We start from the raw sequence: 23,352 nt of genomic DNA on the forward strand, positions 1-23,352 counted from the left end.
CATGACCTTATTCTACATCTATAGTCCTTCCCAATACATATACTTAACAACTACTTGATATTAATTATTAATTGATTAATAAGCATCAAATTAAGAATGTATGGAGAGAAAAGGCGTAGTTAATAGTTAACAAGTGTTACCTATTCTAAAGTGATACTCCCTAGGTTATGTGTTATATATACCGTGGTGGCCAATGGTTTTAAGTCTGTTTTTTTTTTCTATCTTTTGCTGTAAGTGTGTCAGTAGAACATATCAGTTTACATTTCATTGTAATAATCCAGGTTTTTGTTTGCACAAGGAGTCTGACAACAGTGATGAACAAAGAGATCTGATCTCAAAATCCTTCAGTCTGTCTGGAATGACACGAAGAAACAGAACAAAGTGAGATAGACTAAATCAAGAAGAACTGTGGGAACATCTCCAAGGTGTTTCAAGAAACCTACCTGCAAAGTACTACGGTACTGTTAAAGGTTTTAGGCACTTGTGTATTTTGTGCTTTGTGTTATTGGTTTTTATTATATATATATATATATATATATATATATATATATATATATATATATATATATATATATATATTTTTTTTTATATATATATATATATATATATATAACACATATATATACATATATATATATATATATATATATATATATATATATATATATATATATATATATATACATACACACACACACACACACATATTATACATTATTACACATATATATACATTCAATTTATGCTTTTTTACATTCAGTTAGAATATACGTATATATCCTAGTATGCAATATATAATATATATTTTGCAAAAAGAAAATACTTCAAATTCAGTATTTCTAGGTCATGCGTGTACATCATTTATATCATTAATCGTGTAGTTCTATGCTGCATCTTGTATTTTCTCAACATTGTTCTGTTTATCAATATCACGTGTGTGGTGTGATGACGCCACAGCGAAGATGGCGGATTCGCTGTGTGGCGGGGTGTCAGATGAAAAAGATCCCGAAAATGACGATCACAAAGGGGTAAAGTGTCCTCGGGCTGCTGCAGCCATATCGAGGAAGACAGACATCTCTGGGCCGGCGGCGAAAATGACGGAAACTCTCGGATGTTATCAGAAGCCCGCCGTTAAAGACGAGCAGCACGAGCATTCAGGTGAGCTCGAGCATCTGACAACTGACCTTCGTCTTTGCTTCCAACGTGGCTTCAAGTTTAACTTACCTGGGATTATGAATGCACGCGTCACTCTCTTTAATGTGGCCACATCTGAGTTGTTTAAAGTTACGTTTTGGCTAATATTCTGATAACTTAGCGTTCTTGCTAATCAGTCTTTGAAACAAGTCTTACACTTACGCCGCGCTCTTTTGTTACATAGCCGTTTGCAGGGCGCATGAATGTTGTTGTGCTCATTTTAAACATCAGAAATCAATACGCTTGTTGTCTCTAGGTCTGGTCTGAAGTGCTCATGGGAAGCCTGAGTAGGTCATCCGAGGTGTCGTTTTCTCTTAAACAGCCTGCCTGGTTCTGGTCCTGGTCCAAACATGGTGTTAGGAACACATCCAGAGAGAGATGTGCACTTAAAAGCTGACCTCTAGCTGTTCTCCTATCTAGTACTTACCGTAAATCAAAAGGTACTGCGGTGGAAAAACTAGCAAAACGTTTTATTTATATCTGTCAAAATGTACTGCAGGATACAAGTGTGCAAGGCACTTTTCTATCCACAACTCATAGGCTGCATATGCATACACACACACACACACACACACACACACACACACACACAAACTTCAGGCAACCTGCTTCAGGATTTTTTTTTTACATTTCTGTGTCAAATAAATAATTCTTTCACCAAACATAAGTTCTATGCACTGATGTATCCAAGTTCGGGACGTCTGAGTCAAGTTAAGATGAGTATTGACATAACAGTGATTTTGAACATTATTATTTTGTGTTGAAGGTTTTTTTACCAAATAGAATCATCATTTAGAGTTACTGTTGTAGGTCAACATTTATTTTTGCAAGTGGTGGAAACGTAATTGAAGAAAGCACTTAAAACATGACAGAAATTCGCTCAAAACACCAAACACTGCATAGAACTACATTATCTGTTTATGTGTAATATCTAGTATTTGTCATCATAAGTTCCCATGCAAATTATTTGTGTGTATGATAAATGGTCAAACGGAGCAAACTCAGTTGACAGCCTGTCAGCTGGACTTTCACCACCAAACTTGACATTGTAAATTGTTGCTGTTGATAATTTTAAAGGAACACTCCACTTTTTTTAGAAATGCAGTCATCCTCCAAATCCTCCAGAATTAATAAGTTGAGATTTACAGTTTTTGAATTATGGCTATATGGTGATGTTTGGTGATGTGGTTTTTTTTTTTGCATAATTGTTTAATATCATTAAACCCTTTTTCTCTCTCTACCGCACAGAATCGGGCGACTCCGACGAGCCGTCTCTGCTGAGGTTCATGTGTGCAGAGCTCACCAGGGGTTACTTCCTGGAGCACAATGAGGCCAAGTACACAGAGCGGAGGGAAAGGGTGTACACCTGCATGAGGATCCCCAGAGAGCTGGAGAGGGTACGTCCCTCAATGCTCGCTGCCTTGTACCCTGTAACCTAAAGGAACACAAATTGTAAACTTCACCTTAAAATACGGTCATACGTCACACGTGATTTTTATTATGACTATTATTTATTTATTGTTTTTAAACAGATTTCAGTATTTTCTAACCGGAAAAGTGACCTATGTGAAAAGAGGTGAACCGAAATGGCTTTTTCTCTGATCGATGCTATTATTTAGAAATCAGGGCTGACGATGGCTGACATGTTGCTGATTTTTTTTTTTTTTTTTTTTTTTTTTTTTGGCCAATATGTTCATTTTTTCTTTTTTTCCCCACTTCAACTCATAAAAGAGAGTTTGAGGGTACACAATATATTAGTAATAATCTAATTCATAGTAATAATACATAGCTCAAAACCTTCTTAAAGCAGTTCTGGAGCATGCTTTTTGTGTATAATTCGTGTAATACATTAGTAATGTGCTTTTATTATTTAAATAACAACAAAATACTAAATATGGAATATTTTTTTGAGATTTTTTACTTTTTATATATTTTTGGTCCCTAACTGATCATATGCCTGACTTTTATTTTTAAGTTTATCCGTGCATATGTTAAATGAACGTATAGATTATTCGTAAGTCCTTATTAGTCACATTATTTTACATTAGAAGTCAAGATATTATTATATATCTATTATTATAAAATATTATATTATTATAGACCAAAATGCTCTAATTTCAGTGTAGTTTTAGATGTTATTAAAATAGTATTTCAGAGGAAAGAGCATGAATCTGCCAAATATTCTTGTTCCTCACTTTTCCTCTAAAGGTGTTGAATTGTTTTGTGCCACTAGATGGAGATATTGAGCTATTGAAAAACTACTAAGATTGTAAAGTATGTGCTTTTTGCTTTCTAATATTTCTAAAGTTACTTTATAACTCTTAAAATACTAATGCGATGGTAATGATCTGTATAATGGGCAGTATGTCTGCATTTGTCTCAATTTTCCATTGAGCTGGAGTCCTCAGGATCACTCTCAGGTTTGTGTTGACAGCTGAGGTATGCGTACACAAAGACGGCTCTGTGACCCTGAAAGTGCTCCGCCCCTCAATCCCTAGAAAGACCTCAACAAACTCTCTGAACAGCAGTGAGACCAGGGTTCGGTGCTGACCTGGAAACAGTTTGTTCATTATGTTTGCAATGCACAGGTGAAAGGCCAGGTCTGGAGCTAGTAATTCCTGTTCAGTACAGATGGACTAAACACCAAACAAGCCAGAAACGGCTTTAGTATCCTACATTTTTTGCATGCTTTTTCTGGAAATACCATCCAGTCGGTTAAAAAGTTGTGCTGCACACCTAATAGATTTCCACGTTGATTGAGAATGATTTCTTTCAGCCCATGTGTTCACTCTGAGCAGGTAGGGCTCACGTTTTCCTCACCTTACAGAGCTCTATATTACAGGTCCAGCTGTACTTTGATTTTGCTTTATTTGTGCGTATTTTTATGCTTTGCAAACTAAACGGCTGCACTCTTTAGCAAATAGAAAGTTTAAAAAGAACAGCTTTTTATTTTGTAATATTGCATTCTTAGCTGTCACTTTTGATTACTTGTTGAAATGGATTTCAACAAAGGAAGTGTATTATTAATTTATTATTATTTATCTTATTATGCAAAAAGCATCGAGTGTAAATATGTTTTGTTTCAGATGCATACAAACATAAATAAAATAATAATAATAAAGTATACCAACCAATGCTTAACTGTTGATACATTTTTATTGGACACAGTAACATTCATAGTGTGATTTCTGCTATTATTGCAAAGAATGTTGAATTTTTTGTGTGTGTTTGTGTGCAAAAACTATAAATGTTACGGGGGGAAATAGCTAGATGGAATTTAGATGGAAATTTCTATTACAATATTGCCTTTACAAGCTCTTATCTGAACTACAGGGGATTCAGAGAAGCTCGTCATTGTTAAACCCTGTCTTGATTTATCTTCCACTGCCTTTTATTTTCTTTGTCCTTTGTTGAGAGGGTTCTAGTGGTTTGTGTTTGTCTCCTAACAAGCTCTCTTTGTTTTATAGCTGCCGGTAAAAAAAAATTGTCCTCAAGAATTCACACTCGTCTTAGACTTTAAAGAGCCGGTTGCTTGCGGTGCATGTTAACGTTTTAATTTGTTCTTAATAGTGTTCCTCTGAAACGGAGGAGTGGCTCCTAAAGATGAAAAATATTTTAAGGTTACTGACTGCTGGCAGACATATTCAAAATCTCCTTCAACACATTACACGCCTCGGTGCGCTCTAGCATGTGAAGCATCAGGATTCAGGGCCGAGGGCTTTCTTAACATGATGTCACAGTTATTTCTGTATGACTCGACCGAACACAATGAAAAACAAATGCATTTCTGCTTTACATATTGCATATCAGTGCGCAGGTGCTGATGTGTCTGTTTGTGTTTCTCTGCAGTTGATGATCTTCGGGATCTTCCTGTGTCTGGATGCCTTTCTGTACGTGTTCACCCTGCTGCCCCTGAGAACTTTACTGGCTTTTCTGAGGTTGTTGACGATACCCTGCTGCGGCCTTGGGTAACACATAATGCTCAACAAATATATCTCTCTCAAAAATGGCATTCAGAATTTGGGGGTATTTTTTTATTTTATTTTTGCTCACTTTTTATGCTCACAAATGTGGCAAAAATACAGTAAAACGTTTTATGTTAGAAAATGACTTTCGGAAAAGGCAATCTAACTGTAATTTAATTAGAACTAAATGTCGTCTTACAGCTGAAAGTTTGATTCAAATACAGTGCACACTGTTTTTTATTACAAAGGAGAAAAAAAAAGACGTTTAGTTAAATATGTTGATACTAGCTTATCTACACAGTGCTCAACGTAGTGTTTCTGTCACATTATGATCACAGCAAGGAAAAACCACAGCTTACTTGTGGCACTCGACTCTGTCATCGTTCATGAGTTTGTGCAATATAACTTCAACCTGAACATTAAAATGTCATAACACGTTTAGCTGAAACTAAAACGCTCATTTAGTTGTTAGAAACATACACTTCACAAACGTAAAAAAATATAGTTTGTCATTCAATCTTCCCTAAGATCTCGCTGGGGTGCTGTCATGCAAACTGACAATCAACAATTAAAGTGTTAAAGAAGGCAGTATATGCTTGACTTCAGTAGCAAAGCCGCAAGAAAAGAGTGGAGTGTGTATTTGGCTACTGTATTCGTTTAATAGGGTCCACATAATAGTTGAGATGCGTTGTAAATCGTTTTACAATACGATTGTGACCAGTAAAATAAATTTGAATAAATCTTCTCATTGTGCTTTAATTATGACAGGTTCGATCACAGTGAACAAGTGTGTTATTATTGACTTTTTCTTCATATCAGAGTACAGTATAATGCCTAATGTGTGCCTCTCCCTCCTCCCATCAGTGCTAATGTTTGCCCTTATTGCAGACGAAGCAGGTAGGACGCCTGCCTTCACAGTTGCAAACAATCCCATCCTTCATTCTGTTTGATCCATATGTTTTATATAAGGAGCATGTCACTGTAGCAGAGTGAAAATGTTGCTGGCAGAGATAACTCACTTTTAGCTAGCTTGCAATATGATGGAGCAGTAGTTTTAATTTTAACTCTAAGCTGCTGGCGAGTGAAGAGGTTTCATTTTAAACTGTTAAGTGTCATTTTTGTGGCTAGCAGTGTTTGTTTTGTTTGACTTTTCTGGGGCCTGTGTGACAAAAGTGTGAAATGACACGCCATCCTGCTAGGAAAAAAAAAGTTTAAACCAGCATAAGATGGTTTGCAGAATTAAGTTAGCTAGTTTAAGCTGATTAACTGTAGCTTGTTGATTGCTTTCTCAGCCTAACCAGCTGTCAAAAAATCAGACTAGACTAGCTTGGTCACCATCCAAGACCAGCAAACCACAACAGGCTGGTTTATACTGTTTCTACAGGAAAACAGTTTTTATTTTTTTTCTAGTCTGGTGTGTTTGGTGAGGATCTCCTAAGTCATAGCGGCTTTTCCCTTCGCTTTAATCAAACTGCAAAGAGGTTTAACTGAATCCTAAGATCCATAGCTACACTTAAATATTTTATTAATACCTCATGGTCACATTTCCAGCTTCAGGAGATTATGTGCAGAAATATTCCCATTTAAATGTAATTGAAGAGCTTACACATCACACTCATGTTTTGCTAAAATCTTGATCTAATTTACTGTTACCTTTAGGACCCCTTCATAATGAATAAGATCCTTGCAAGTAATATCGCAGTAGCCTTTCAGGACAGTTCGTTGCAGAATTAAAATCATTCTGCATCTCATTCCTTCAACATGAGTCAAGGATATGAAGGACAAAAGCTTTCTTACACATAAGCCTGGCACTTTAGCACAAGCGGAAGCTGGCACAGATGAAAGGCAAATATCAGTATGCGCTTGCGTAGAGCCAGATTTCATATCCCAGCTGCCAACTTTGAATATGAGCCAGAGCCACTTTGTATGAATTTATTAGTTTTAGAATTATTTTTTTTTGTTTTTAAATGATAGTTACACTAATGTTTACTTATATTTATGTTACTTTATACAAATATTTATACTATGTATAGAGTTTTGATGGTTCGTAAGCATGGAAAAAACGCTCAACTTAAACAATTGTGTGCAAACATGTTAATTACATGTAATGCCGTTTTTAAAATAACTTTGAAATGATGAAATTTCTGTTTGCTGTTGAAATTGAAACAGATTTGTTTAAACCTTCATTACACAATTAAGGCTCTGCTAATGGGTAAAGTATGATATAATGAGTGTAGAGTGATATTTCGGAAATGCTCTTTTCTAGCAAACTAATGAGCTGTCTTGCCTCGGGTAGATGAAATTCTATGTGACATTTTGTTTTTACGTTTTTCCGTAGTGAAACACTGAGTAATGATTACATGACTCATGAGATGTTCATTCATGTTTATTTTATGTTAACACTAGTAGTAAAGAGGAAGGGATGACCATGATCACATTCACTCTGCACAGCCGTTAGAACAGCGGTTTGTCACGAGACATCAAATAGCATCAAAACATCATTTATACACATATATATATATATATATACATATATATATATATATATATATATATATATATACACACACATACATATTTCAGAAAAAGTGGAATATGAGGAATACCGAAAGTAATAATATATAAAACTTCTTGTACAATGGCAGACTTTTTGGTAGACATGCGTACCGAACATTGTTGTGTACATAAACTACACTACTGCTCAAAATTTTAGAGACAGATTAAAGAAATCTTTTTTTACTCTTATTTACCAAGGATCTTTAAAATTGATCTAAATTGACAGTAAAGATTTTTTATGGTAATTTGATTTAAAAAAAAAAAAATGCAGCCTTAGTGCATACCAAAGCATTTTGAACAGTAGTGCATGTGTTCTTTGGCATTACTTTGGCAGAATTACATTTACTATTAATTTATTTTTATGCCATGCTTTTTTTGTTTATGGGGGAGTCTTACAACCATAATCTTTGCATGACAAAAAAAGCTCCGCTTCTTTCAGCATTTTGTTGCCAGTTCTCAGGTCTTGCTGTTTTCTGAGGATGTTTGTATATATTCCTCCTCGTGAGTGGGAGTGTGATGCCTCAAGTGAAAATGAAACATCCGTCTAGTTTTTCCTTTTTTACTTTCCCACCCACACCCAAGATGCAGGATCTATGCACACCTCTGAATCACAGCTCAGCTCCTCAAATAAATCTGATACCTTCCGTTCATTAGTTTTCAGCTGAAAATGTCTTAACTGTGAACTAAGCAGGGTGTGATGGATGTCAGTGCTCAACTTGTGTTTTTATTTATTTATTTATTTATTTTTTCCTTGTTGTCTACATGAAGATCATACATCAAACATCTGCATGGGTTTTGAGTTGTTCCTTGATGTTTTCTCTGGGTGTTTCTCCAGCTACGGGTATCTTTGATCTTGTGATTTCTTCCTTTTGTTTAAGTGGGAGTTTTGGCATGTCCAGTTTTCAGAGGAAAAAAAAAATGATATAAATAATTGTAACACTTAAACATTGAATATTTCACTCCGTTTAATCATGTATTTTTAATTCATTTAATTTTTAATATATAAATCTGGGTCTTGGACAAAGGGAATATAATAATCTGGACAAAATTGTGAAAAGTAGCAAATAAGACCATTTTTATTCTGTCATTCATACAAAAAAAAGAGTGTGTTAGATCCTTGGCTGTAGTTGAAGAAATGCCCGTCTGTCCGTTTCTGGTTTGAAAGAAAGCCAGTGCTTTCAGTGCGGTGGTGTTTTGAAGCTGATGTGTGGAATCATTGCATTTGGCCTCATTTTGTAAACTCATAAGTGCTATTTATAATTAATGTGCTCATTAAGCTTTTTCTTAAACTTGTTCTGACTCTCAAGTCTGTTTAATAACGGTCTGTGTGTTTGTGTTTATCAGTGGCTCTCGGTTCCTGCAGCCGGCTCAGGTGTGTGACCTGCTGAAAGGTTTGATAATGGTGCTTTGTTACTCCATGATGCACTACGTCGACTACGCCATGATGTACCACCTGATCCGTGGTCAGTCTGTCATCAAACTCTACATCATCTACAACATGCTGGAGGTACTGGAGCAGTGTTTTTACCCACTCTTGTTTTGTTTCAAATATGTTAAACACATAAGAACAATGTTCATGCATCATGTCCATATAGCATAAAGCAGCATACAGGTTTAGATGACACTGTAGTGACATTTTGGGTGCAGTAAATGTCTGTCATTTCATCACTCAGGTGGCAGACCGTCTCTTCTCATCATTTGGACAAGACATTCTAGACGCGCTCTATTGGACGGCCACTGAACCAAAGTCCCGGAAGAGAGCTCACATTGGAGTCATTCCCCATTTTTTCATGGCTGTCTTCTATGTCTGTATCCATTTTGTTATACTAGAAAGTCAGCAGTGCTCAGAATATAAGATATGTCAAAATTTAGTGTGGGTATTATTGCTCTTTATTTCCATATTGAGGTCGGGGTGGGTTTTTTCATCAGCCCTGTTTTTATGTGTCGTCAAGTAAGAATTTCCCGTTTGATTTAGTTTTTTGTTTAGTTTTTTAAATATCAATGACAAAAGTAGTTCAATACAGTTGTTTTCCTCAATGTGTATTTGCCTCAGTTCTGCATGCCATCCTCATCATGGTCCAAGCCTCTACACTAAATGTGGCCTTCAACTCACACAACAAATCTCTGCTCACAATTATGATGTCCAACAACGTGAGTAATGCACACGCAGACAAACATTTTATATGCAGACAACAGAATTGTCAGAATCATGGAGTTGTTTTGTAGACATTTAAAAAAAATGGTGCACAGTTTTATAGGCTTGCGTTTGTTCATGTTTCAGTTTGTGGAAATCAAGGGAAGTGTTTTCAAGAAGTTTGAGAAGAACAACCTCTTTCAGATGTCCAACAGTGGTGAGTCAAAGTGCCAAAATTCTTCCTAGTTATACTGGGCTCAACGCAGATGTTTCATATGCTATTACTGTTCTTATTTAATATGAACTATTGTTTAAAGGGTTTGGTTTCAGATTCTGGAACAGAATAAATACTCTGGAACTTTATATTCATCAATGAATCATTGTGATTATAAAATAAAAATGGATACTTTTGTTTTATACAGAAACTTTAAGCAGCAACTGTTTTCAGCATTGATAGTCCTAAATGTTTCTTAAACATCAAAATCATCACTTTTAGAATGATTTCTGAAACTGTAGACTTGAGTAATAGCTGCAGAAAACTCGGAAATAAATAACATTTTAAAACTGTTATTTTAAATTGCAGTAATATTCAAAATGTTTAAATGTTTTTACATTTTCAGCCCTAGTCTGCATGAAAGATTCCTACTGAGCCCAAACTGTATGTGTCATGGTACTATTGATTTACTGTATTCATGTTATTTAAGGTGCTGCAAAGAATACTGTACTACCAAACTTAGTCAATTATCCCAAAAGTAGTGGTTTGTTTCCTTTTGTTAGTACAGCATGCTTTTAATGTGGGTTTATACACTTTGAATATTACAGCAGTGTGCCTCAGTTCCGGTTATTCAAAGCAACTAGTAGGGTGTATGTCATCTTAATCACTTAGAGACTCTTTGATCGCAAGGCAGGTGAAGGTGCAGTCTTGAACATTGCATGTGGGCTGACTCACAAACATTATAGCATCTTTTTGAAATGCTAATCAAAGCTCTCAAGAGCTTTCTGATAACGCTCCGTGAGATGCTGACAGACTGCGGTGCCGTTTGAGTGCCTGTTTTCTACAGCGCCCATCTTCTTTATGAAAGACATGCTGATATACTGTAATCAGCACCTATTCTCCCTTCCGCTGTTTACTCTCTCCCCACTTTTAAATGGGCACTAAGTCCTGTGGTCGTCCATTCAAGCCTTTGTGATGGAATAATTCCTCAAGTTACTATTCATACACAACCTGCTGCAAACGGTGAAAGCATGATACGGATTTGCATCCTTTGAAGTCTTACAAACTGGAAGCTTTATTTTGTTGACCGTCGTTTCCCCTCACATTTTGTTGGGATTGGAGAGAGAGGGGGCTTTGTGAATATGCTTATATGTTGGTTATATATTTCTGTTTTACAGATATCAAGGAGCGGTTTACCAATTACGTTTTGCTCCTCATCGTGTGCTTGAGGAATATGGAGCAGTTTTCCTGGAACTCAGGTCTCAATTAAGACTCTGATTAAAACTCTTAATTGAAAACGCAGGCATTTTAAACTGCCGCCTGTTTTCTTTTTAGACTAGTAGTTGGTTCATTGTAGCATCTAGTATCTAGCTTTTATATATTTGGCATTTATATAACCAAGATCCAATCAGTTTCGTAATTGTGGTACTTACCTAGAGGAATAGTTCACCCAAAAATCAATTTGTATTATCCTCATCCTTTCCATTCAATATGCAGATGAGTCTGTTTCTTCTTTAAAACAGTAGGAGAGGCCAAATATCTGAAATAATTACTAATCTACAGATTTATCTGCAGTTTCATTCTGACAACACTGATACACTGCAGGGGAGCAAGTGATGTAATGCTGGCTTTCTACAAAATTGTTCTGATGAAGAAACAAACTAATCTACAACTTGAATGGCCTGAGGATAAGTCCATTTTTAGCAGTGCTTGGTTAGTCTGTTAATAGCATTGATATTTCTCGTAGATCACCTCTGGGTGCTGCTTCCTGACGTCTTCATGGTAATCATGTCCGAAGTTGCGGTTGACGTCGTCAAGCATGCTTTCATCACTAAATTCAATGACATCACAGCTGATGTGAGAGCCACAAATTCGTACTTGATTTTCAAAATAATTCACCTCAGAACCACAAATGCACATTGAGGGTGACCTTTTTTTGGATGGGGTCATGAAGTGCACTAACAAAGCCCTAAATATAGGAACCGTATATGAACTTTGCCTTTCCATCACCTTCTTTAGGTCTACAGTGAATATAAAGCCAGCTTGGCTTTTGAACTTGTCAGCAGTCGACAGCAGAATGTAAGTTTTAATGATGTGTGTAGTATGTACTCATTTTTTTTTTTATACTTTAAAAATCTATCCCTAGTATCTGTAAACGGTGTAATGTGCCAAAAACGGTTAAAAAAAAAGAATATACTTAGGAAATGTGGTTGATTCACGGACAGGCTTACACAGACTACAGCGATTCAGTCGCAAGAAGGATGGGCTTCATTCCTTTGCCTCTTGCTGTACTGGTGAGAAGATATTTTCCCTTATTTAACTAACGATTTATTTGCTATGTAGCCAAAAATACTGTCTGAAGCTATATATATATATATATATCTATGTGTCCAAGGGTGTGACAGCAAATATGTTTTAAAAAGTAATAATAATCTCTGACATTTGATAAATTTCTCTTATGCTATTTGTAACTTCCCACCAGGCACTGGATGTCTATATAACATTAACATATAAAATTAACATATAACATGTATAACGTTGGACAGAGGTTGCATTTCAGTTGAAAATGAAAATTTGGTTGACGTCAAAATGTCACACCATAGGACAAAGTCCATTTTTTATTTGTAAACTATATATATATATTCATACACAACAATCTTGAATTATACCAGCAAAAAATTGTTGTTTGATGTATCATATATTTAAGATTGTAACACATTGCATATGTGATGCTGAAGATACGGTTTTGTTTTTGTCTCCATCAGTTGATTCGAGTGGTGATGAGCTCTGTGAAGATCCAGGGTGCTCTGTCATCTGTCTGTCTGCTCCTTTTTTATCTTGGGTAAATGAATTACCTCAAAGTGCATGGTATCGCAAAATGTGTGATTTTGACCGCATCACTCATCTGTGAACATTCTGTGAGCAGTTTAGGCTGATTAGAGATTGTTGCACTGCTATAGTTTTTAAATCATGTAGCAGTGCAATATGATTAAATTGCAAGGAAAGGGTTGTGGTCTAATTGTTATTTATTTTTGTTCTGATGAAATTGCTACTTTTATTCTGTAAGGATGCCTAATTATTATCTTTATCCGGAATTTATTAGCCAAAGTAGTTGGTAACATTTTCTGCAACATTTTGCGAGTAGCCTACCCAACCCAAGATTTTAGTTGTGAGTTTTAAAATGCATTTTTTTTTATTTCGCAGGTTGATAACGCTGAAAGTGTTAAATAGTATAGTTATTCTGGGCAAATCCTGTCGCTACGTAAAGGAAGCTAACATGGAGGGGAAGCTGTTTGAAAGACAGTCTGCTCAAACCTCAAAACAAACTCCCAAGAAAGCAAACCCAACCAAATCCCCCCCAACCTCAGGTAACACCAGTTTTGATTATTCAGTATTTCATACATTCTGTCACCGTTTCTCAAACTCTGTTTCTTTTTTTTAGCTGAACCTAAAGTGCAGCGACCCTCCACCTCCATCACCAAGCAGCCGAGCCCAAGAGCGAAGCCTTTTCCCCCGGCTCCACCTCCTGTAACTGAGGTGACCAGTGATCCGCCCCCAGATTCTCCTCCTAAACCAGAGGAGAGCAGCAGCGAGACGCCACAGTCTACTGAACTTAAACACAGAACCACCAATAAAGATCTGCTGGAGATCGACCGCTTCACAATATGCGGCAACCGAATCGGGTGAACTTTGACCCCATCACCATAGTAACTGCTCAGGAACGAAAGTGGAGAAGACTCGGACTCCGAGTCTGAAATAATTGCAAAGGCTTTCGAGTGAGTTCTTCAGAAGTAGCTATTGTTTAACTGGAAAATTACTCGTTTCGCCATCCTCTCTGCTTTCATTTCTATGGAATTTCTACCAAAGGAAGCAGATCTTGTGCGTGAAGCATTACAGATCAAAACAAGGAGTCCCCCTCGGGCAGCCTGGCATATCACATGACTTAGGATCTAGCATATGTTGCTTAAGGATATATTTGTCTCAATTTTATCAGAAAATCTTGAACAATAAATAAGGCATGAACTTCTTATAAACCGGACCTTGTATCTGTAAGTGGATACTAAAAAGCATAAATTAAATACATTTTCAAACACTTGAACATATGAATAATTTACAACTGATGCATATAAATAGATAACGTTGTATATATTCACACACTTTTGGCTTAGAATAACATGCTAAACGGGTCTGCCAATAATGCTGCCATTAGAACTAATTTGTCTTTGAAATATTTATTTTTAGAACTTGTAAAGGAATTATTGGCTTCAGTTAAAGTCTGTATTGTAACAGATACATTTCTTTAAAACACATGACTCAGAAAGGGAAGGTTTAGTTAATCTAACGCCAGGCTGCTTGATAATTGAGCTCTGTATAATATACATGGTGCCAATCTAGCTGACTTAACTTTGCACTGATTTACCACATTGTCTTAAGCTGTACAGTGTATTTTTGTGTTTCTAAGTATGAAAGTTTACACCAGCTATGAAAGAGCAGATAACCGTTTCATATGAAGTGTAACAAAATGAGTGCTTTTGAATGCACATTGTTAGTGTATTTTTAAATTTAAATGATCTGTGACCAATCATATCCTGAGAGACTATTGTTTGATATAATATCTTTTGTTGTTTTAAATGTAATTAAATTATTATACAGTAATTAATAGTTCAGTCATGTTTATACTGTTTTATAGCATTGCTTGGAAGGTGAGGAGAAGTTGAATGTCAATCTGATGTCTAGAATTTACCTCCAGTATAGTCATGAGGTGCAGAGGCACCAAATGACAAGTGACTTGAAAATGGATATTGCGTCATTCTCTTTTGACTGAAAATGTTGTTTGAGAAGTGTTCCTGCCATGATCTGAAGTGTGAATAATTTGCATTTCAGTGTATTGTATTTTGTTTTATATCATTGTAAAAAAATCGAATGACTATTTTTGGAGAGATGATTCTGAACAGGGTTGCACAGGTAGTTGTCCTCACAGTGTGTTCTCATTTTCTGTTTTTAAAATGTTCCATAATGCTAAAAAGTAGTTTCATATGTAAGTGTTGAAGACAAAACCAGTTTGTTTTTATGTAATTCCATCCCTGTTTTTGGGACAGCAAATAAAAGTTGTTTTGTAATACGTGCCATATGTTTTATTTAATGCAAGATAATCCAGAAAGGTGTTTTTGGTTTTGTTACTGGTCGTCATATTGTAAGTATGTTTGCAGTTTTTATGCACCTTGTAGTTTTATCAGTCAGAATGCATTCTCCACGGTATGCTGTGGTATTAAACTGCGCCCACGTATCTGACAGCCTGAGACAGTAATCTGCCACTTTGTGACCTTTTCCCCTACAGAATTCACAGACTGTGATGGATGGCTAGTAAATCCACCCTCAGCCGCCTCCATCTCCATTTCTATGTGTATGAGGTAATGTTTACCTCCCCTACACCCACCACAAACCTCACTGTCCTCTTCCATCAAGATCCCCAGATAGCAGGTACCTACTTGACTCTAAGACATACAGTCTCATACAGAGGAGGCAGAGCAGTATGTTGTTTCTAAGACAGCTGTATGGCCATTTTGAATAAAGAAAACCTTTTAGAATTAAAACTGCAACGGCAGACATCCTTAATGGTGTGTTATTTCGATGCATTTATGTTGTTGAGATTGTTTTGCAGGGCTAACCAATGTGGTTGCATTCTGATGTGACCGTGGTAATCTGTTATCATCCTGCTTGCCTTGTCGGAAAAGAATAATTTCTTGTACAAACAGGCTGCCGGGGTTTTGACACTGTTGGATTTTGTCTTTGTTCAGCAGTGTCTGACACACAGAACATTCTGCAGCCATTGCATTCTTCAGAGAATCCTTTAATCCACAGCTAGAAAGAGAATTTAATCAAGTGAAGTCCTGCTCTGATATCATGTACACACCACATTCTGAACCTCCCTCACATTCTTTATGAATTAAGTAGTTGTTTCCCAGAATATAGTGAAGGAATAACATGCCTGGTTTAAAATTAAAGGAATTTTGCTGGAGATAGACTTCAACTGGCCTTAAGGACTGGTTATGGATGATAACTGCAATGTATATCAGTAATGTCAAATTAAATTAGACTTGATGACATTAGTGTAATATAGAGTCTCTCTATGTACTTGCGCTGTGTATGTGAATGAAATACACAAAGTTCTGTGTGTTCCTATTTATCTTATTGTATTTGATGTCTTAATAAAATCAGAGAGAAATTAGTCATGTTGTAAGAGATGTGAGCCCACTCAGTGGGTGAACTTACTGGCTAATACTTACAAAAGCTGAACGAGTAGATAAAACCCAAAAGTTTGAAATAAAAATCCTCCATGTGTGTTGCTTATGTAACAGCATCTCCCACATATTCTCTCTTGCTGCGCCTTATGACTGGAGACAGATTTCAACAATATTCTTATAAATACAAATAAGCTTTTAGGGCTTGAACAATATTTTTTTTTATATAAACCCTGTCAATTCCCCTATCATTTTACAGGTAGCTAATAGTTTTCAGTTTGACAGAAAACTTCCAGGACCAGGGAAAAATGCTGATCCAAAATGATGTTCTACATTTTAATGATGGACGCTAGTTTGTCGGTGATGTTTTAGCTGTTCGGTCCACCAGGTAAACATGTTTATTTTGTAAGAAATTGTCAACGTAATAAAAATAATAAAAACTAGTGACTATTTCTTATGTAGAAAAAAGTTAAAACATAGGGGAAGGGTAGGCCTATCAGTTAGCCTACCTCAACTATGGGTTCCCAAAGTTACCATCGTTACGGTTACGCTAGGTTTTTTGTTTTGTTTTGTTTCTGCGGGAATGTTCATACGTTACATCGGCTATGTAAAAAAAATTCACTAGTTAGTTTGAAAACAGTTTTCCTCATTAGTCTGTCAATTATTACACCTTTGTACTAAAAATGAATCATTATGGACAAAAGGTGTTTTCACCAGTCTTCAAAATCAGTATCTAGAAATAAGTGGATGATTGAGAACAGCCTATGTTAAATCAGCTCGTGTCTCATCTGCCGCCGACAGGCGGAGCACCGAGCGAAGCTCCGGAGAGGAGACCGTTAACACACGGGGAGGGGATGCGCACGCAGTACCTACACCTCCGTGGCTCGCGCTCATCAGCCGCGTTAGTATCGCGGGGCATCTGACCGACCGGCCGCGCAGTAAACCTACAGGACCCGCTCGCAGCGGGGGGAACACGATCAACATGAATCGCTCTCCGGACAGCTGGACTTGAGAAATCGCCGAAACTGTCCCTCGTAGTACACCCAGAATTTCCTCCACTTTTATCACCTGGAATTGCTTCAGCACCAGAACTCATCATGCTGTGGAAAACGGGACTGATTTTTCTGTGCTGGGGCTTGACGTCCGGAGAACTCCAGGACAGGCAGTCCGGTACTCCTGCTGCTCCAGCGCGGACAACTTTGGATTTCGGCTTCGTCCCCTCCGGAGTTTACGATACTGTCGCCTATTACGAGCCTGGGGCCATTGGGATTTTATTTAACATGATGCACGCTTTCCTCTATGTGGTTCAGCCCAACCCGTTTCCCGAAGGTGAGCTCAGTCTTGTCGTGTTCTGAACAACTTCTGAGCACATTTTCTTACTCTTGAATCATTATTTGAATCGGGTTAGTTGTTTGCACTTTCTTCAGCTGCATCTACCATACCATGAGCAGGTAGATGCTTCAGGTGGGAGAGGTGCCTCCTGTTTTGTCTCCGTGGAGGGTTAGGAGGTATGAGGGGTTGAATACGGTTGGTCTCTTGTATTCTCCACCTCCTCCGCGTTCGGCATTATTTGGAAAATCTTGAGATTAAGATTGTGACCCTGTGAGTCACTGTCCTAATGAGCTAAAACGCTAATCTGGAATGCCATATGTTGCTGTTCTTGTATTTTCCAGCCCGCCACAGGTGGATATAACCCGGTTTCTGGAGGAATCCCAACCATACACACCCTTTTCAGATTGTGGAGAGCTTTAATAAGGAGCTGAGTTGCATCAGGTGTTCGATTAGGTAGACGTCCAAAAATGTGTACTATTGGTGGTCCTCTAGGTTGGCGGTTGGGAACAGCTGAGATTTTGCTGTTGTACTTGTCATCTCATACATTACTCTTCTGTTTCCAGTGGTTATAAATCCTTTGTTTTTCTGCAGCTTGCTCATTTCTCATCTAGTGATGATCCCCCTCCAGCAGTAGGTCTAAATCATCCGTGCGTTCGTCTTCAGAAAGCATGCGACACTGACAGCGTTTTGTTTCTTTTTCTCCCCTTTTTCTTTTTTTTTTCTTCTTCTTCATTCTCAAATAAAAATAGCCACAGCTGTAGCCCTTTCAGCAAATTAATTAGAAAGATAAAAGCTTTCTGACAGGCTTCCAGTATGATAATTCAGCCCACTGCGTTTGATTTGCAAGAAGGAGACAGCTGCGACAGTCTCGCCATAACTCAGATTGTGCTTGATTTGTTCTCTGGAACTACATATGTTTGTGCCAGTCTTGGAAGTCATTTCATAGCATGGATTTTTCTCAGGCCGTCTTCCCTGAACTGATTTAAGAAAGCTGGTCAGACATGCTCAAATCCTTTGATCCTTAAATCTGAATGGACTTTGACAAGTGAAAGTAAGGACACTGGTGTGTGATGGTAACCCCCTGTCTCCTTCAAAAGAAACAGTGTCTTTAGACCTACAAGACTACTCATAAGATCAAAGCACGCTGGAGGACGTTGGGTTGGTAATAGCCTATTAATTGCTCAGTTTGAAGGCCTCTAGTTTCACCAAGATTCTCAGTTATATTGCCAGGAAATATATTAGAGAGCACTTAGGAGCTCTCTGTTCTCAGATGCTGACAAGGCTATCCTGACTGCCACCTTTAGTCTATTCTCTGAGTCTCATTTTGCTCCTCAAAGCAAATTTTTGTAGAGATAGGATAAAGGTTTTTTTTTACTTATTTATTTAACATAAAGTAGCATTCTAGCTAGTTTTGAGTATGATTTAATTAATTTTTTGATATTTTTTTCAGCAAGAATCCAATGATTCGATCAGATGTGTTGGTACTTTTTATTAATTAAAAAAATATTATGCAGTACAACTGTTTTTATTGGTAATACTGATAAATGTTTGAGCACCAGTTCAGCATATTATGATGATTTCTGAAGGATTATGTGACACTAAAAAACTGGAGTAATGGATTCTGAAAATGTAGTTTTGCAATCACAGAAAATGTTACATTTTAAAAATAAGTAATAAAATGCATTTTTAATTAAATAAATATAGCCTTGGTAAGTATCTTTTGAAGTATATTAGTGTATAAGTAATCAATTTCAAATCCTTTTAGAGAGCTATTTTAACACCCTCGTGGTCCATCTCATAATATACGACAAAACCCAAAACTAGCAATAAAGGTGACAAACTGACTCAGTCCATCTGAGGAAGACATATGCAGTGGAAGCAGTTGCCAGGGCAACATAACTGTATCCTAGCAAGTGTGTTTGAGTTTCTCCCATTGGCCTACATATGTCTGAATGCTGTAGTGTTAAATGAGGTGCGGGAATTCAATGCTTTCTGTGAGAAGTGCACTGCTTTACTGAATCTTAACAGATCCTTGTTTAAGCACAGGACAACCAAGTCTCTTACAGACATTTTCATGCCCGGAAGTAGGTGAAAGTTGAGACATTTTGAGTGTTGTGTAATTTAACATAGTGTAAGTGCAATTTTATGCATGTACATTTTAACACCATAAGTCTGATATCCACGTCTGCCACATTGGATGAGTTTATATCCGTGCCAGCAGGGCTGCTGAAGGATGGAGCACCAGTGTTGATCGCAGATGGCATCCTGAGTGGCATATCTGTGGGCTGCCAGCTTGCTATGCTCCCCTTTGCTCCTCTTCATCTCTAGAGACCGTTACGCCACACTGAGGCTGAGGGGAAATGAGAAATTGCACTCTCTGTTGCTCCGTTTTTCCTTTTTTCCTTACCCCAGTTATCTCACTCTGCTTGACCTCCATTCTTTCTCCTCCTTGACTCTACTCAACAAGCCCTCTCTTACATATTCATGTCTAAAACTCCTCAAAGGAATTATATTTAAAGGCTGGTGCTGTTATTTTTAGAGGTGGCTTTAAAAAGCTTATAATTTGTTCAGTTCTGATGTGCAACTTGTGACTTGACCATAAATCCACCAGAAGACAATAGGAGGATATTCTTTTTAAATATGTCCTTACATTAGAAATGCACTGTAGTGTAGATGTGTTTAGGATATGATTGCTATTTTATGAGCAGCTGTGAAATATCTTGCACATATTTGAATGCGGTGAGTATTACTGGAAGCTGAAGATGTTGGAGTGTGTGATTTGTCTTACGGTATAGCGCTCACGTGCTCTTATGACTCCAGCATGACTGTGCTGCTCCTGGGTCTGGCACATTTCACTGGAGATCCTGGGGCATCTTCAGTCCAACATGAGCCCATGAGCTCCAGTAAGGTCGGAGCCCAGCTGTCAGCATTATCAAAATAAACTGACATTCTAATATTATTCTAGTAATATTTTTAATAAACAATTTCTGCTGCAAAGTAATCTGCGCATGATAATCCTGTTGAGTTTTGGCTATTTCTTGAAGAGTTATGGGCAGTAGCATCAGTAGCATGTTGGATACAAGTCAATATTAGACTTTTTTATTGATTGATTGTTTGCTTGGTTGGTTGGTGTTGTTCAGTGTTACATATTTATTTGTCCATGCTCATTTGACCTATTATTACTTTTAGATTGCATTTGCCTTCATCTATAGGTGTGTATATAGTTATTTAAAAAATCTCTCTCTCTCTCTCTCTCTCTCTCTCTCTCTCTCTCTCTCTCTCTCTCTCTCTCTCTCTCTCTCTAGTGGGGATAAAATATTTAGATATTGAATTTGTACTGAATGAAAATTTTATATTATACATGCAATTTACTAAAAATACATGTTAATGATTTAGATTTTTGTGTGTGTATACATTTGTGTTTGTCACATTTAACTACGTTCAAGCACATTCAACATCCTGGAGTTTTCTTCTCCAAATCAGCCCAGAAAAGTATGCAGATTCAGTCCGGATGTACTAACAGCTTAACTGTTGTCCAGGCTTAGTTTTACAAGCATGTCACCTCAAAAGGGTTATTTGCAGCACGTAGACCCTTGTAGAGCTGGGCACTGCTGCTGATACGCTCCTGTCTGGATGTGCTTAAGCACTGCAGGGCTTGTAGCTGCTCTAAATCTGGCCCTCCTAGGCTGTAGATAGACACAGACACACACACACACACCCAATCACCTTTGGTGTACTTTACCTGAGCTTCTCTGGCAGCTGATTTACAAGACCACTTTAAGAGGATTTCAAGCTGTTTGTGGCCATTGAGACACATTGACAGACTGGCTAATAGACATGTGTAGTGTGGGAATCTCCAAGACTTATTACATAATGATGACCAAGTCATACATGGTCATATGTTGGCTTCTCAACCAATAAATCATAGCTGTCTTATCTAGCAACCTATATAATTGTCTATATATATATATATGCAAATGCAATCTCTAAAAATGACTTTTATTTTGTTAAAAGTAATTGCACACATGCTTTATAAAAATTAATAATTATAAGAAAAGCTTGAGCATTTATTTAGAGATTCAACTTCTGGTTTCATATTGTCATCATTGCAGTTAAAGCTATTTATTAAGTGTGTCTTCGTGTCCAAATATGTTGTTGTCGTTGTATTTGTGTAGCCATTAGTGGTGTTTGTGTAAGTGTTGGTAAGCCTTTCTAGAGAGCTGCAGATTTGCGCTGTCATAACTAAACTGTTCCTGCTGCTAATGCGACGGTCGCATTTACATTTAAACTCCAGTGAGCGTTTTCCACCGCTGCCTCATGTTAGCATGGCATTATGGGATGTCAAACGGCAAACCCTTCAGGTGTTCTGTTCTGCAACGTTGTTAAGAGGAAAGTGGGATTGCTGTAGCCTCTGAATGAAATACTTATTTTTAGAAAAGCTACACACACACACACACACACACACACACATACTTTCTCTATCCAACATGTTGTGTGGGTTGTATTTCTCTCTCTAGGGAGGGAAACAAAGGCCTAAACTGAGATAGAGAGAGAGAGAGCAATGAAAGACTGGCAGTGATCCTAAGCTATACGGCCCTTGATTATACAACCACTTTTAGCTAAGGCAAAGAAGCTATTGAGGCTGGATGAAGCAGTCTTTGAAAAGACTCTGAATCTGACCAATAATTGGAGATGGATCAGATTAAATACAGTTGGTCACTACTAGGCATGTCATAATTATTTTTTTTATTAGTGTCGTTCCAAACATGCAAAAGCTTTGTTCATCTTCGGAGCACAATTTAAGAATTTAGATTTGACTGTCCCTGACTGCCAAGTAAAAATATGAAAATTGTCAAAACAGTCCATCTGCCATTAGTAGTTCAATCTGAATGTCATGAAGAGATGAGAATACTTTTTATACGCAAAGGAAATACAAATCTTCTCTGTGTGTCTCGGCAGTAGTGCTATTTTGGAAAATATCCACTGAACACAAACTACATACTTTTTTCTGTCAGTCGTGATACATTTTCTACATGTACTTATGCTTTGATTTGAACTCAAACAGCACATCCTTGTGACGTGGCTGACACAGAAGAGTGTGCGTAGTGGATATTCTCCAAAATGATACTACAGAGACATGGAGTGAACTGTTAAAATATTTAGGTGCAACACTGCTGTATTTCTACTTTTTCATACATTCTGCCCACTGAATTAGCTTTTTTTCATTTATCATTTTAGAGCTTGCTGCCACATTTGGGTTTGGGTCAGATAGAGTTTAAATGGCTCCATCCTCCATCCTTTGCAAAGTGACAGATTTACAGACCATTCTGTGCTGAAATGTTCTGTTCAAACTGTTAAGGACAGATTGTAACAGTTAGAAACCCTGTTAAAAATAAAGTTCAACAGCTTTTTCCTAATGTTAGGATTCTCAGAAGCATATGTATAGCAGCAGGTGCCACATGCAGGCAGAAAGTTGGCATTTCACATATTTTATTTCACTTTTTTGGTTTAGGATATGATCTACTTCCTCTTTATTACTTATTATCTATCTTAATTATCGTTGTGACTCTGAGGGACAATTATCTGGTCAATAGTCGATTGTAGATTTGTAAATGCAATTTATGTTTTGGGTTTTTGATACAAGGAAACACTTTTTCCTAGTATCAAATATTCGGGAGGTTCGGTATTCTGAAGTTAATATTTGTTTTTAAAGTA

General features: G+C 37.1%; 2 protein-coding genes across 11 annotated transcripts in view; both read left to right on the forward strand.

Moving 5' to 3' along the window:
- Positions 1 to 939: 939 nt before the first annotated feature.
- tapt1a (transmembrane anterior posterior transformation 1a) lies at positions 940 to 15,185 on the forward strand. 3 transcript variants are annotated; one of them, XM_043257560.1, is made up of 16 exons: positions 1,029 to 1,158; positions 1,451 to 1,634; positions 2,443 to 2,591; positions 5,044 to 5,162; positions 6,024 to 6,056; positions 9,060 to 9,222; positions 9,389 to 9,524; positions 9,769 to 9,866; positions 9,997 to 10,066; positions 11,242 to 11,322; positions 11,811 to 11,920; positions 12,083 to 12,142; positions 12,289 to 12,357; positions 12,829 to 12,905; positions 13,268 to 13,431; positions 13,506 to 15,185. In XM_043257560.1, exons 3-16 carry the CDS (start codon positions 2,481 to 2,483, stop codon positions 13,748 to 13,750), a joined length of 1,536 nt encoding a protein of 511 aa, XP_043113495.1. In that variant the 5' UTR covers positions 1,029 to 1,158; positions 1,451 to 1,634; positions 2,443 to 2,480; the 3' UTR covers positions 13,751 to 15,185. The 3 variants fall into 3 exon arrangements, with proteins under 3 accessions (XP_043113493.1, XP_043113494.1, XP_043113495.1); XM_043257558.1 differs by lacking the exon at positions 1,451 to 1,634 and having other exon boundaries at positions 940 to 1,158; XM_043257559.1 differs by lacking the exons at positions 1,451 to 1,634; positions 6,024 to 6,056 and having other exon boundaries at positions 940 to 1,158.
- Positions 15,186 to 17,121: 1,936 nt separating this feature from the next.
- prom1a (prominin 1a) overlaps positions 17,122 to 23,352 on the forward strand; it is a 44,979-nt gene continuing 38,748 nt past the window's right edge. For 5 of the 8 annotated variants that reach the window (XM_043257454.1, XM_043257455.1, XM_043257456.1 and 2 more), the window contains exon 1: positions 17,122 to 17,634. In XM_043257454.1, the coding sequence (XP_043113389.1) occupies positions 17,403 to 17,634 (232 nt within the window). In that variant the 5' untranslated portion in view covers positions 17,122 to 17,402. The remainder of the gene's footprint in view (positions 17,635 to 23,352) is intronic. The other 3 variants (XM_043257450.1, XM_043257452.1, XM_043257453.1) reach the window with 2 other exon arrangements.

Source organism: Puntigrus tetrazona, chromosome 14, assembly GCF_018831695.1.
Source record: "Puntigrus tetrazona isolate hp1 chromosome 14, ASM1883169v1, whole genome shotgun sequence".
Lineage (NCBI taxonomy): Eukaryota > Metazoa > Chordata > Actinopteri > Cypriniformes > Cyprinidae > Puntigrus > Puntigrus tetrazona.